This window comes from Aethalodelphis obliquidens, unplaced genomic scaffold, assembly GCF_003676395.1.
Source record: "Aethalodelphis obliquidens isolate GAN/ISIS:26980383/991018 unplaced genomic scaffold, ASM367639v1 scaffold39, whole genome shotgun sequence".
In the NCBI taxonomy this organism is placed as follows: domain Eukaryota; kingdom Metazoa; phylum Chordata; class Mammalia; order Artiodactyla; family Delphinidae; genus Aethalodelphis; species Aethalodelphis obliquidens.
The window spans coordinates 13,617,437-13,632,585 of NW_020837983.1; the positions used below are offsets into that span (position 1 = coordinate 13,617,437).

The window sequence follows — 15,149 nt, forward strand, 5'->3', positions numbered from 1 at the left end:
TCAAAAAATATCTAATTGTGTGACTTTGACCAAGTTTCTGTGAGCCTTAGTTTGCTTATTTCTAAAATGAGAGAGATTGAATTATACAATTTCTGAGATTCCTTCTAACCCTAAAATTCTGTTTGTATAATTCTGTATATTGTATAATTTGTACATTGTGATTAATGTTTGTCATCCATACCTTCTTCTGTTTCCAAACTTTTACTACAAGTCAGCCTTTTCCTACTCTAATTCATTCCATACACTACTGCTGAAGTCATCTTCTTAATTCATTACTTAAAAAGTACCTTTGTTCAGAACTTTTTGGTCACTCTCATTGAAAATTAAACCCTGTCTTAACCTCTTAACTAGATGTTTAAGATCTCTATAAACTGACTCCAAGCTAATTTTCTAACATTTTACCACATTCTACTTTCTGTTATTTCTAGTATTTCCATTTGACTCTTTTTCTCCCCTCCAACCAGATTTATTGACCATAACAAAATTCTATATACAAAGTGATCTAGACCTGTTGCTTCAAAACAAGATCTTTTCTTACTAACATTTTGATAGGTCAGTCCATACAATGTCAAAAAGTGCTTACTCTAAAATTAATAGAAAAATGTCCAATGCATATTAAATGAATGACCTAACTATTGAAACTCTAATAACTCTTTAAGATAATTAACATAGGTAGACTGTAGTCCCTATCACAGGCTTCTGGAGAACTGACATGAGACGTCAGAAGGCCATTTTGTGCAATGCCACTGTGACGCCTTTGTGTTTCTGGATCATGATGCTCCCATTGTCTGATTCTAGACACAACACAGGAATATCAGTGGGGTCAGAGGTTAGCTTAGCTGCTTGCTGGGCTAGAACAGATATCACCCAAGCCTGCTCATCTGACCGGGTCCCACGGCAGCCCAGGTTAAGTCCCTGTGAATCTGTGACCAGGGCTCCATCAATGGATGGATTCTTCACTGTGTCCTCCAAGTGCTACTCAGAAGTCGTCTTCATCCCACCCACTGTGTGCCAGGCCCAGGACCGCACAGCACATGGCGTCCTTTTTCACCACTGGCCTCCCATTTGACTCTTTTTTATGGTTGCCGTCTATCTGCTGATATTTCTTCAGCTTTTCATGCAGGAGATATTGTCCATCCTTTCTAAGATAGTCTTTAACATGCGAATCATATAATATTTTAAATTCCCTGCCTGATAGTCCCAACATGTGTCCTAGCTGAGTCTGACTCTGTTGATTGCTTTGTTTCTTGACAGTGGGCCTTATCTTTCTTGCTTTTTGGTGTTTCTAGTCATTTTGACTGTTAGACATCATGTCATCATTAGTGACTGAGGCAGATAGTATTTGTGCCTGAAAATGTGCATACCTTTTGTTCTGTGTGTATGTATGTGTATTTAGGAGGGGATTAATCAGTCCTCTGACTACTACCTCTATGTGATTTGAACTGACATTATGAAGTAACAGCTAGGGGCAGCAGGCAGCAGTGTATATGAGGAGTTTCCACTATCCATGTAAAACTAGCAAACAAAAGAAATGCTAGTGAATTGTTCAAAGTTGACCAATGAAACTTTTGAACATGGCACTCAGGTATTCTAGAGTGAGGAATATGCCTAATCACATTTACTCATGTCATACAATAGCAATGCATAATTTGGTTCTTTAGAGATACATCTTTAAGATGTTTGTTATTTTATGGAATCTTTGAGGACCTGGGAAGGGAAAACATACTATCAATGCTTTAGTGAGATAACTTGAATTTCTTACAGTTAACAAAATGGTATTATACTTCAACATCCACTGAAAATGGAAACTATTTAGTGAAGTAAGAATTTTATAGATAGGTGATAATTATATCGTCTCTCAGGATTTTGAAAAAACATATATATATATATTTTTTTTTGCGATACGCGGGCCGCTCACTGTTGTGAGCCCCTCCCATTGCGGAGCACAGGCTCCGGACGCGCAGGCTCAGTGGCCATGGCTCACAGGCCCAGCCGCTCCGCGGCATGTGGGATCTTCCCGGACCAGGGCACGAACCCGTGTCCCCTGCATCGGCAGGCGGACTCTCAACCACTGTGCCACCAGGGAAGCCCCCAAAAAACATATTTTAAAGATGTATTAATTTGCTGTAGTTGCTGAGTAAATAATCTTGCTTATTTGTTTTGTTTCTGCTATTTTTGAAGTAAAAATGAAATAACATTGAGAATTATAACTACTATAACTGCTATAACTACTAATAAAATACTCAAAATATCCTCAAGATATTTATATTTTACATGTTTCTGTGTGTGCATGTCTACTAATACAATATATCTTTATTGTTCTGGACAAAATTGGGGTAATCTTTTCTTCTTGCTGTTTCCAACATTGACTATTTTTTAGAAAATACTTCTATAGATAAGGGAACACTTTACTTCTCTTTTTGTTGATAAAATAGGGTTATGAGAAATAGTAACATGTTTTTCTACATTAAAAGTGTTTGGTTTCTCTCATCAATATGTGTATTATTACCATTTTCACATGTTAGATTGTTATTAACTTGGCTGACCCTAGATATTGCTGTTATTTTTGAATAAAATCATTTACTCTTAACTAACATACAGAATTTAATGTTTAACTGAACAGAAATGTTCTGTAAAAAAAAAATGCTGTCATGCCCAAGGAAAATTAATCTATCTTCCTCCAAAATAATAAACTATTACTCTTCATACACGTGGTAAATAAGTATTTCTGAATATGTACTTATTACCATGGTATTTTATGTACTTGCAATTCTCTTAACTTTGGAAGCAATGCTAAAATAATTTTGAAAGCAATGCTAAAATAATATAGAGTTTTTAAAAAGTTAAACTGTACCTTGCACAATATGATGAGCATGAAAATTATAGAGTTGAATCATATAATTGCTCTAAATTACTTGATATGTTATACAAATATATAACATATTTTATATTAATTACCCTAAAATATCTCATTTTAAAATTCTGTAATGTATTTATTTCTTCAATTATGCAGCTAATGCTCAGACAATCTCTAAACGTTGAAGGTGTTTTATCCAAAGTATAATGCTGCTGCTGTTAATCAGCTTACTATATTACATAATATAGATGTAGGGAAGTCATTTCTTGCCCCAAACATGAGATTATACTTCTTGTCCTTCAGAGATACATCCAAATTTATTTTTAAGATTTCAGCTTTATAAAGAAATAATTTCTTTATAAAAAAGAAAAAATAATAATTCCTAAGTAGCTTTACTTTTTACAAGTCTATTTAAAAAAAAACCCTATTACGTTTACTTATCTTTACAGTATAAATGCAAAATAAGTCTGTCTGATTTAACATAGACTCTAAAGTCTGAGTTACATTCTAGGACAATTTTCATTGATATCTGAATAATACCTTGAAGCACTGTGATGTTTGTTTTTCATTTTTTTAGTATTCTTCTATCGTATTTAGAGAGATAGTCTACATTGAGCTTATGTTGATCTGGAGTTGTATCATTGCGATGGTTGTATACAAGGGAAAGAAAATGCTCACTGGCCTATTCTTTTCTGTTACACTGCATAACTCTCATGTACTTTGAGACTAGGAGAAGTAAGTAGCAAAGGTGATGAAATAAGTAGGAAGCTGTGCCAGATACCTGGAAATTAAAAAATCTTTCAAAGGCGACTATACGAGAGGAAAAATGATTGAAAACGTACAACTTCACTTGATCATTATAAAATGATTTTTCCCTTAGAAATCCTCATCAAATCTGCATGTACTATCATATGCTTTTAAAGCTGGGTTGTTACAATACTGGGTCTTGTTTCAATAGTGTCAGTCAATATAATTCAAAAAGAGTCATGTACCACAATGTTTATTGCAGCTCTATTTACAATAGCCAGGACATGGAAGCAACCTAAGTGTCCATCGACAGGTGAATGGATAAAGATGTGGCACATATATACAATGGAATATTACTCAGCCATAAAAAGAAACGAAATTGAGTTATTTGTAGTGAGGTGGATGGACCTAGAGTCTGTCATACACAGTGAAGTAAGTCAGAAAGAGAAAAACAAATACCGTATGCTAACACATATATATGGAATCTAAAAAGAAAAAAAAATGGTTCTGAAGAACCTAGGGGCAGGACAGGAATAAAGACACAGACATAGAGAATGAACTTGAGGACATGGGGAGGGGGAAGGGTAAGCTGGGACAAAGTGAGAGAGTGACATGGACATATATACACTACCAAATGTAAAATAGATAGCTAGTGGGAAGCAGCCCCATAGCACAGGGAGATCAGCTCAGTGCTTTGTGACCACCTAGAGGGGTGAGATTCGGAGGGTGGGAGGGAGACGCAAGAGGGAGGAGATATGGAGATATATGTATATGTATAGCTGATTCACTTTGATATAAAGCAGAAGCTAACACACCATTGTAAAGCAATTATACTCCAGTAAAGATGTTAAAAAAAAAAAAGATGTTGTGAAGACACAGGGAGAAGACAGCCATGTACCAGCCGAGGAGAGAAGTTTCAGGAGAAACCAACCCTGCCAACTACTTGATCTTGAACTTCCAGGCTCCAGAGCTGTAAGAAAATAAATTCTGTGGTTTAAAAAAATATGAATTAGCTCTATTTGTGGAGTATCCTCTGCAAATGCTTGCAGTTTGGAATAGCAGCCACTAAATAAGCAGAGCTATAATCTGTATCTATCCAGGTAAATGGCACATACAAACTCTGAACTATTATAAACATATATATCAGAAAATGTAAACTATTTAAGAATAGAATTCTGACAGATATTAAATCACTTTTAAAAGACAACCAAATTATTTACCTAAGAAAGATTTAAATATACAGGTCAGTGTTTCCTAACTTGTATATGGCTTGATTTTGTCAGTCTTGTAAAATCTGTTTACCCTTTTTAGAATAATATTTTGTAATACATAAGGTAAAATAAAGTAAATAAGTAGGATCACAAAGGAAACTATTTACATTGAAAGATAGACCCCAAATTCAGAAACCCAGGTAAACACTTAAATATTTTATGCCTTGCAAACGGTTATCTATTATTTCCCATGCCTCAGTTGCTACTATTCAAAATTAATTATTTATAAGTTCTTACCTTAAAATTAAAACTCACTAAGAATTTGGGTGGAAGTTGGCAAGTTTTATATCTCAGTTCCTTAAAGAACCTGCTATGAAGCTGGGTATTATATATGAGACTTAGGCATTGCTGCTTTCAATTTTCTCAGCAATAATCTTAGTTCTCACCTAGTAAGACCTTTTCTTACCCAACTGTGGGAGCAGGAGCCTATCTTGACCTTCTACTGTGTTATCAAAGTTTAAAATATGATAGCTTTCCCCTCCCCTTAACTGTGGTGGAACATTTCAGTAAATTTCTACCTTCTACTGTGGTTCTTGTCATGTTCCACTTATTAAACAATTTTCATTTCACACTATGGAAATCATATAATTCATATTATTGATGAATATGGAAAGAAAATATAAGTAAAATTTAAAACATTGATTATAATCTTCAAACAATGTTTTCACTAAAGAGTTTTTTTAAGGGATATTTCCTAAAGAGTGACCTGTTTGCTGTAAAAATAATAGTATCCTTTCAAGGACATAGAACTTAGCAACACATTTGAAATAATTCTCTGGATTTCACTCATGATTATGTATTTCAATTATTAAAATATAGTGTCAAAGAAGTGTAAGTGTATATCCTGATATTTCACGTTCCACTCGGAAAAATTACTTGGTGGAATCAGAATAAATCAAATTTTGCATAAACAAGTGAAATATTAGCTTAATTTTCTGTTGGGATAGTCATAGATATTCCAGAAAGTTGTGTTACTACATGTTATGTAATGAAATAAGTTTATTACTAATTTAAGATAATAGGAAATATGAAAATAAATTAAAGATTGGTACTTTCCAAAAATAGGTTTTAAGGAATCTAAGGTATATACATCCCTTTGATTCTGGTTACCTATTGTGTTGAATATATTCAAAGATATGTACACCAACAACATTTAACAAATATTGAGCATATTTATTTATTTCTTTTTTTTTTCTTTCTTTTTTTTTTTTTTTGCGGTACGCGGGCCTCTCACTGCTGTGGCCTCTCCCGTTGCGGAGCACAGGCTCCGGACGCGCAGGCTCAGCGGCCATGGCTCACGGGCCTAGCCGCTCCACGGCATGTGGGATCTTCCCGGACCGGGGCACGAACCCGTGTCCCCTGCATCGGCAGGCGGACTCTCAACCACTGCGCCACCAGGAAAGCCCTCTTTTTTTTTTTTAATGAATTTATTTATTTATTTTGGGCTGCATTGGGTCTTTGTTGCTGTGCATGGGCTTTCTCTAGTTGCAGTGAGCGGGGCTACTCTTCATTGCACTGTGTGGACTCTAGGCACGTGGGCTTCAGTAGTTGTGGCACGTGGGCTCAATAGTTGTGGCTCGCGAACTCTAGAGCTCAGGCTCAGTAGTTGTGGTGCATGGGCCTATTTGCTCCGCGGCATGTGGGATCTTCCCGGCCCAGGGATCAAACCTGTATCCCCTACATTGGCAGGCAGATTCTTAACCACTATGCCACGAGGGAAGTCCTGAGCATATTTATTTCTAAAGAGGAGTGTTCTTTCTAAAATAGTTTTTCAGGAACAAAAATAGAATTATGATTTCTTACTCTATCAGGTTGCCTTTTCATTTCTCTCTTTGACTAGTAATTGAATATTGTATATGTATTTACATTTAATCTCAGCTTCTTTTCACGTATTCTGGATACACTTATAAAAAAACTAAATTCTTAAGAAATCAATCATATTATAGTACATGGACTTAAAAATAGTTAAAAAATTATTTGCCTTACATGTTACCCTATGAATTGAAAGTGTAAGATAATCACAAGGTAACGTTGTAGAGTAAATCCAGTATCCAGTTCCTAAAGTCATCTAATCTAATGCCTACTGGTCCAATATGCCACGTAATTACTTACATTTGGGAAATTGTCATTTCTTTTCTTATTTTTCTTTAATTGCTTGCATTTTTCATTATCAAAAATAAGATTGAGAGAATTTATAGGTAAAGTGGAAGTCCTTAATACATTAATCTTGAGGGAGACTACTGCTTTCTTTACTGTCTATAATATATAAACATTTCCATTGCTGTGGTTACAACTACGTGCGGGGATAATAGTTTCATTTGAAGTATACTTTGGAGTATGTGTTACTTTGGAGTTCTAGAGCCAAAGCTAGTGTTTTTTGGGTTGTTCCATAGATAGTGGGGCTGGTGTTAGGAGACATTTACTGATTACATGTTAGATGTAAAAGCATTATGCTAGACTCCAGAGATACAAAAATTAGTATTGATAGGTTATTCATTTAAGTCTGCTTCTTTCAAGAAGGATTAGGTTTTGATGTTAGATTTATTTGTGGTCAAATTGTGTGAAATCACATTGTTTCAGAACCATTATTATTTCAATCAATTAATACCCATCCTGAATTGTGTTGGTTGGCATCGCTAAACTGCACTGAGATAAATGGCATAGATTGGTTGATTAACTCCTTTTCTATACAGTGATTTTTCTTGTGGACCATGTTTTTTTGTTTTTGTTTTTCGTTTTTTTTTTTTTTTTTGCGGTACGCGGGCCTCTCACTGCTGTGGCCTCTCCCGTTGCGGAGCACAGGCTCTGGACGCGCAGGCTCAGCGGCCATGGCTCATGGGCCTAGTCGCTCTGCGGCATGTGGGATCTTCCTGGACCGGGGCACGAACCCGTGTCCCCTGCATCGGCAGGCGGACTCTCAACCACTGCGCCACCAGGGAAGCCTTGGACCATGTTTAAATATGGCTACAGACTGCAAAGTTGCACAGCTTTCTCGTAACATTTTGATTCTGCTGTTTGAATGTTTAGGTGTATCAATACACGATGATTGTGCTGACAGCCATTTTATATCTTAGTTGGTATACTAATAAACAGGCCTAGGGACTTGAGAATTAGTGCTTTTATGGTTTTCTTTTCTCTTTTGAAAATGTTACGAAAAGTCAAAGAATTCTTTTCAAACATTAGAATACTTCACATATTTCACATGTTCCATTTAGAGAATTCACTTTGGAAAACAGTTTTGTTTTGATTATAACTGAGCAACTCCTATTGTCTTCACTGGGAATTGCTATTAAAGGCAGATGTTGGTTCCTTAAAAGTTCTTACGAAGTTTAGTGAGAATTTACTCAGAATACGTTGGGGAAGAGAACATTTTTTTTCCATACTCAATAATTTTAAACAATTACCTTTTTCAAAATCAGTTTGATGCATCATAACAAAATAGCAGAAGGGCACTAAAGATCAACTGAGCTGCTTTTTGACTAACGTTTCAGGGATTGTGAAGCAGCAGATAGACAGCCATATCACAGATCCAGATCAACAGAACAACGGCCTCTCCTAGAGCGGACAGCCACCCGCTCCCGATCCACTGAACGTCCTGATACAAACCTCATGAGGTCGATGCCTTCATTAATGACTGGAAGATCTGCCCCTCCTTCACCTGCCTTATCGAGGTGAAAGATAAATCAATCGGACTAACTTCCCCTTTGCCCCACCAGCACACCATTTTACTTTCCCAGCAGCTAAGTGGTCTCTTCTATCATCCTTGGCTGATCACTAATAACAATCGACACTAACCTTTTCAGTGTAAGCACACTATTTATATTCAGCGGATATAATAGTGTGTGACTACCATTGTAATTTGTTTATTAACTGTCCTGACCTCATTTGTTTTGTGATTTCTCATTTATCAGGAGTCCTGGGTAAATCCCCACATAATGCACCTCATGACTCTCATGTTCTACAGAATGAGAAATTGTTTGTGTCCATTAGACATCACTTTTGGAATAATCATCATAATGACAATAAATAAAACTAGATTTTTAGTTTCTTTCTATCAATACTAATATCATGTATTAACCAATATCTTCTTTAGCTGAATTTTGAACTGTTCAGGGTTTTATTTGTAGTCTTGTGAGATAATTTCTAATAAAGGGATATCTAATATAAGCCTGAGCAAAAATCTCTTAGGATCAAGGGAGGGAGGTTAGTGTTAAGAATTTGAAATCTGGTAGAAAGAAATGTAAGCATTACCTTTCATTTTTTTGAGCTGCAGAATTCTCTTCTTGCTTTCATATGGATAGAATACTGATCTACATTAATAATTCCATGGATTTTACTGTAGGGTTTTGTGTGCATGTATCTGTGTATGTATGCATATTACATAAAAGTATAAACATCTTTTGCTATTTAGATAATCATTCAAATATCCATATTTTGTCCTACTTTCCTAACCTTTTAATCAGCAGCTAAACCTCTTTAAAATTGCACCATACAGCTGTCATATGAACCAAATGTGTTAAAAGTGTTTTAACTCATTCTATTGAAAAATGAATATTAATGATGTATCTTGTAGGTCTCACCCTCGTACTGGGTCTGTCCAAACAAGCCCATCAAGTACTCCAGTGGCAGGACGAAGGGGCCGTCAACTCCCACAACTTCCACCAAAGGGAACATTGGAGAGAAGTAAGTTTTATTTCTATTTGTGTCATATAGGAAATACCCATGGAAGCTAAGGTGAATCAAGATTCTTTTTTACTACCTTTGTGTTAGCTTTCTTCTTTTGTCAGTGGAATATCTTAGCTGCATTTGCTAGTAGTTATATTTATAAATATATTTATAAATATTATGTATTTTGCATTTAAATTTTATAATCTTTGCAGGCAAAAATAACCTATCATTATTGCTCTTGCACATTTTTCAAACTTTAATAAATGCGTTTTAAGAAGTAAACTTAATGCTCTTAAATAAGCAGTTGGGTGATGTTTCTTTGCTACAACTAAGTTTATGTAATTGTTGATAGTTACAGAAAGTTTATTAGTAACTAGCCAAATCAATTTTCACACACTGCAAAGGACTGGTTAGCTGATGCACAACAATGGTGATCCTTCTCAAAACTGGAGTACCAGAAAAAGGTAATCATGAATATACAAGAAAGATGCATGTTGTACTGATATCTTTAATACTTTCAAATTTTTGCATAAGAAGCACTATTTGCTTACACACAGATGAACGTACTCCCCAGACATCTGTAAATTCTTGGATAAAGGGCCTCTAAAAGCATGGATGATAAAATATAATAATTTTTAATGTCATTTTAAAAAATGGTCCCTTTATTTGGTAATTGGATGTGCTTTACCAAAACAAACAAACCAACAAACACATTTAAGTCACCATTTAACTTTTCTTTAATAGATGATACATTCTGTGCCTTTGGAAATTTCTGTTGTTTTTAACCCCTGTGCTTTGGTTCCCTTTTTTGTTTTATTATTTTGTTTTTCCTAGACAATGGAGTCAAGGAGATAGAACCTTATGAAGGTCTGTACATAAAGGAGGGTTTGTTTTGTGCTGACAGCCTTTTTAGGGGTTATGTGAGCAAAAATAAACCCAACTGCAATTGATGTCCCTCCACTGTATAGACCTTTATTACAGTAAAATTACTTTGTTTTATGATTCCAGTAAAGTATTTGACTTTTGTCTTACTTGGAAAATATACAAAGGAGTTAAATTTTTTGATTCAATCAAGTAAGAATGCAAAGAATTTAACTTCTTTTAAATCACAAGGTAAAATTTTCTTTTTTAAAAAATTTGCTTTTTAAATAGAATTTGATGTTTTGTGTAAGACTTTAACCAAAGATATCAATTGCAGTCTGTGTTTATGTCATTGAGGATGTACACCTAGTCTAGTTATATTTATCATCATATATTTCATTTTGTATTTATGATGATCTTTCAATTATTAAATTTGGCTTTCTAGAAAAGAAAGTTATTGCATTAGATAGTGATTGTGCTTTGTATTTCCTGCATCATTTTTCATGTTGTAGCAAGACTGTTTATAGTGTAACAAAGTTAAATATGTACAGTTTGATTGTCAGTGCTACATTATGACTCAAGAGAAAATATTGAATCATGATATATGGAGTGTCATACATTTACCAGGACAGGAAAAATTCCTCTGCTGATTATAGAATTCTGCAATTGACTTTGTAACTTTGAAGAATTGTTAACTGTTTTATTTACTGATGAATCTCCAGCACATAGAATAATGCCTGGCACATTATAGGCCTTCAGTAAAGAGTTGTTGAATGAATGCATGAAATATTTATTTACAAATTGAAAAGCTACTTCAAATAGTGTAAAAAGTACCATTAAAATAATCTTGTAATTCTATATATGTTTATAGTAAAATTCATATTTGTAACATATTTTTAAGTGCATTGCATTTGAGCAGCAGTACTTTTATTGCCTTACATAACTTAGAACAAGTTGTGATCTTGTTAGTTGTAGCTGAATGATTTATCAACTCCTATTTTGTGGTCCTTTTTATTTACTATGTACTGTGAACTATAATTGTAAACAACTCAGTGCTATCGTGACTAATGGTCTGTTATACAGCCTGATAAAAAGATACTAGCATTTCTATAGTTGTCAATTATTTACGTAAAAATGGGAGTGTATAATTTTAAAAGTACTTTCCATAAGGAAAGTTCTGTAATACATACAGAATCTTTTGTCTCCTCCCCACAATTTTTAAAGATAGAGTTTTGGCATCATTTGTTGGAATATGAAGTCAGAAACATAATTCATGCCATATTTTTTTCTAAATTCAGTTTTAATATCTTCTGTAGCAATAGTCCATTGAGATATTAGTTGTCCCATTCTTTGTAATAATAAATATACCAAAAAAACTGACACTAAAGCTGTTATTTTAAAAAAAATGCTGATATTGAAGGTCAGGGAAGTTTTTCATGGGCTTGTCACCAAACAGTCAATTTTCTATCTGGTTTTGCCCTATAGAATCTATAAAAACCACAGTTTTCCTATAATGTCTCTAATTGTGACTTTTCCATTTTTATAAATAAAAGAGAGGAGAGTCAAAAACCTCTCTTATTCTTTCCAGTAGGAAATAAAAGGATTTGGGGAGTTTTGGTTGTTTTGTTTTGCTTAAAAGTATGAATGATTTTAGCAGTGTTTTCATAAATATTGATATGAAGACTCCAGCGGAAACATGATTGTATCTTTTCTTTAGCTTTAAAGGCAATATATAATATCTCCTTTAGAAGTCTTCAGCTTCTAACTGAAGTTAAAGGTATAACCCAAAATTGACTATGGATTAATGGTCTAAACTGAATTATGTTTGGATTATCTCTTAAAAAGTTTTCAGACTTTATAATTTTGTGACACTGTTTTAGAATCAAAGAAATGACATGTTTATTTTCTGATCCTGTTCAATAGCTGAAAAATGAACAAGTCCTAATTTAATTCCTTTTGACCTGGGATATATTTTAGTCTGTTAATTAATTTAAAACCTTATATATGTTGGTCTTGACAGTGGTACAGTATTAGTCATCTTCTTTTTGTCTGAGAGTCAGAGAAAATCGAAACAATATAATGAAAGTACAATGTACTAAACAACCGTAAGGCGTTATTATTTTTAATTTACCCCTAACTTTGATGTGCTGGCATTTTATAAAAATAAAAATGAGTTTATAATATTATTTTTTGTTTCTCTAGAAGAAAAGTTATATAGTATTATTTTTCTAAGAGTATATCAAGTTTATAGATGAAGTATTTTGCCTGTCTTACAGTTATATTACATATTACAAATACTCACGGGCCACAATTTCTTTTTTAAATCAAAGTTATCATAAAAGGAGACAGTAAGATAATTTATTAACAGTATACTTATGTGCTTTCATAACATGTCAGAAACTCATTAAAAATAATCTGTTTGTCTCCTTATTATCACTCATATCATGAATAATTTGAAATTTGTTGTTTTGTTTTACTTAAGAGTAACAGATGTACATATCTGGTCTTATCCTTTTCTTTACTTTTACTTTTGCATATACAGAAGTTAATGAAGTAACTGAGCATGTGGAAGAGCAGGGGGGAGAAAAGCAGGGTGAAGAGGTCAAGGCAGGTGTGTTTGACTGTGTGTCCAAAATAAATAATCAAATGTTTTAGAAGTATGACTTTTCTATTTCACGTAAGACTTTAGGCTCCAAATTTATAAATACAGAATAAAGAACAGATTGTTCAGTACTAATTTTAAAATAATTACTTAAATTTATTAGTGGAAAGATATTACATGAGCTAGCTAGGTAAATTATCAGGGTATTTAATTTACCCGTTTGAACATTCTCCTTATTGTTTAAATCAAACTGAAGTTATAGACAATGCCTCTCACTAAGATTTATACTTATCCTTTACCCCAGCCTTACATTCAGTTCATATATTTACTCAAAAATGTTTTTTGGGTACCTACTAAAACACTGTATTTCACTGAGTGTAGGTTCATTGAAGTTCTAGTCTCTTCTCTCAACAATTTTGATTTTTTAGAGGTAAATTACAAGTAAATATAGATCAGAATATAAATTACAAAATTTTAGTTCTTGAAACTTTTAGAAACTATTATAATTTATCCATAAACATTTTTCTAAATTAAAAACAATTAACTGTAGCTTCATCTTCAACCCAGCTCAGTATTACGCTATTTATTGACAATCCTAATTTCTCCCCAAAGAGTCCTCCTTCTAAATGGAATGAAGACACTTCATTTTGGTGTTTTTAAGCCCCTATTATGTTTACATACCATAATTTTTGCCACTTTCTTTGTCAGAATATTTCTGAAAGTATTGTATTCATGAATGGTAGCATGTACTTTATGTGCCTTTTGTTCTCTCCTTTACCATTGTGTGAAAGCAATGTTATTATGTATATTGTGCATAAGATGTATTTTCATGGATGCATTCTTGCAGTAGTGTTTGTGGTTTAAGACAGAAAACCTCTTAAACTGCAACTGCAAATTTTTTAGTAGCTAATTTTAAAGTCATAAAGGTGAGAAAAATCATCAGAGTACATCTGGTAATGAAAACAAAGGCAAGTTTAGACGCATATTTATATCAATAAGAAAGTATAACTATCTCTGTTCTGAACATATCGTGTACTAACTACTGGAATGTCACACATCTTCCATTTTCTTGAAGTGCTATAGGAATAACATTTTTAGGGAATACTGTAAGAATGAATTTCATTTTAATTTAGCTGTGTGGTTAATGTTTCCCTGCTTGCCCGTTCCTATGTATCTGAAACTAGTCCATACGAATACCAAAAGGCTTTCATACTGTTCACGAATTGGCTTTTGCAGTAAAGTCATTGTTAAGTATATCATTAGTTTGGGGACTTCAGCAGTAATTAATATCACTTTTATTTATTTTTAACTTTATTAAGATAAAGAAGTCCATTTATTGAGCCAGTTTGTCACCTATGCTTAATTCTCAAAATGAAATTGATAAATTACATTAGTTCTTAGAATAAAACCGTAACTACAATCTTCCTAACTTATTATAAAATGACTCGTTATTCCTCATTTTATTTTTGTTTTTATTACTTTTCTTATGGGCTAGAAAGGGTATACTTTGCTCTTCTCTTCATTAATGTGAGGTGTCATGTTAGTGCATGGATTTGTTTCTCTGGTGTGTGATGTCATCTTTTGTGGTGTGCTTGGTTTTTATTTGGGTTGTTAATGACCATAATTATTAATCACTGTTGTCTGTTTTCAATGTTATAAAGACAATGAGGGAGAAACACCAAGCCCACCTAATAATGGGAAAAAAGGCAAGTCTAATATGAAGTTAAGAGTGCCTTTCTATATATTAGACACTCTGTTTTGACATTTGTAATGTGCTTTCTTAAATAAGTATAAATACAAGTATAGTCCCAATTTAAGTTATCCAATATTTAAAGTGTATTCTCTTTTTAAAATACATTTCTGAATACAAAATTTGTTTCTGAAGTACTTACCTTATTATTGGATCCTGTTACAACCCTATTCTATTGAAATGTATGGCATTAAAAAGTTTTGCTTTTTTGGTCATAAGGAGTAAGATTCTGAGGAAGATAGTTATGGTCATGATATTATGCATTTAGAAAAACACAACATGCATATTTTTCAACCCAGAAATTATTTTAAAATTGAACTATTTAAAAATATTTTAAAGTAGAAATCAACTTAATTATGAGTTCAACAGTATTAAACAAACATTTGTGATATT

At 33.5% G+C, this 15,149-nt stretch overlaps 1 protein-coding gene across 2 annotated transcripts in view; it reads left to right on the forward strand.

Moving 5' to 3' along the window:
• RIMS2 (regulating synaptic membrane exocytosis 2) overlaps window positions 1-15,149 on the forward strand; it is a 566,417-nt gene that overhangs the window by 369,359 nt on the left and 181,909 nt on the right. Inside the window, exons 19-20 of one of the 2 annotated variants that reach the window (XM_027131585.1) lie at window positions 8,367-8,546; window positions 9,449-9,558. In XM_027131585.1, the coding sequence (XP_026987386.1) occupies window positions 8,367-8,546; window positions 9,449-9,558 (290 nt within the window). The remainder of the gene's footprint in view (window positions 1-8,366; window positions 8,547-9,448; window positions 9,559-15,149) is intronic. The other variant, XM_027131586.1, reaches the window with a different exon arrangement.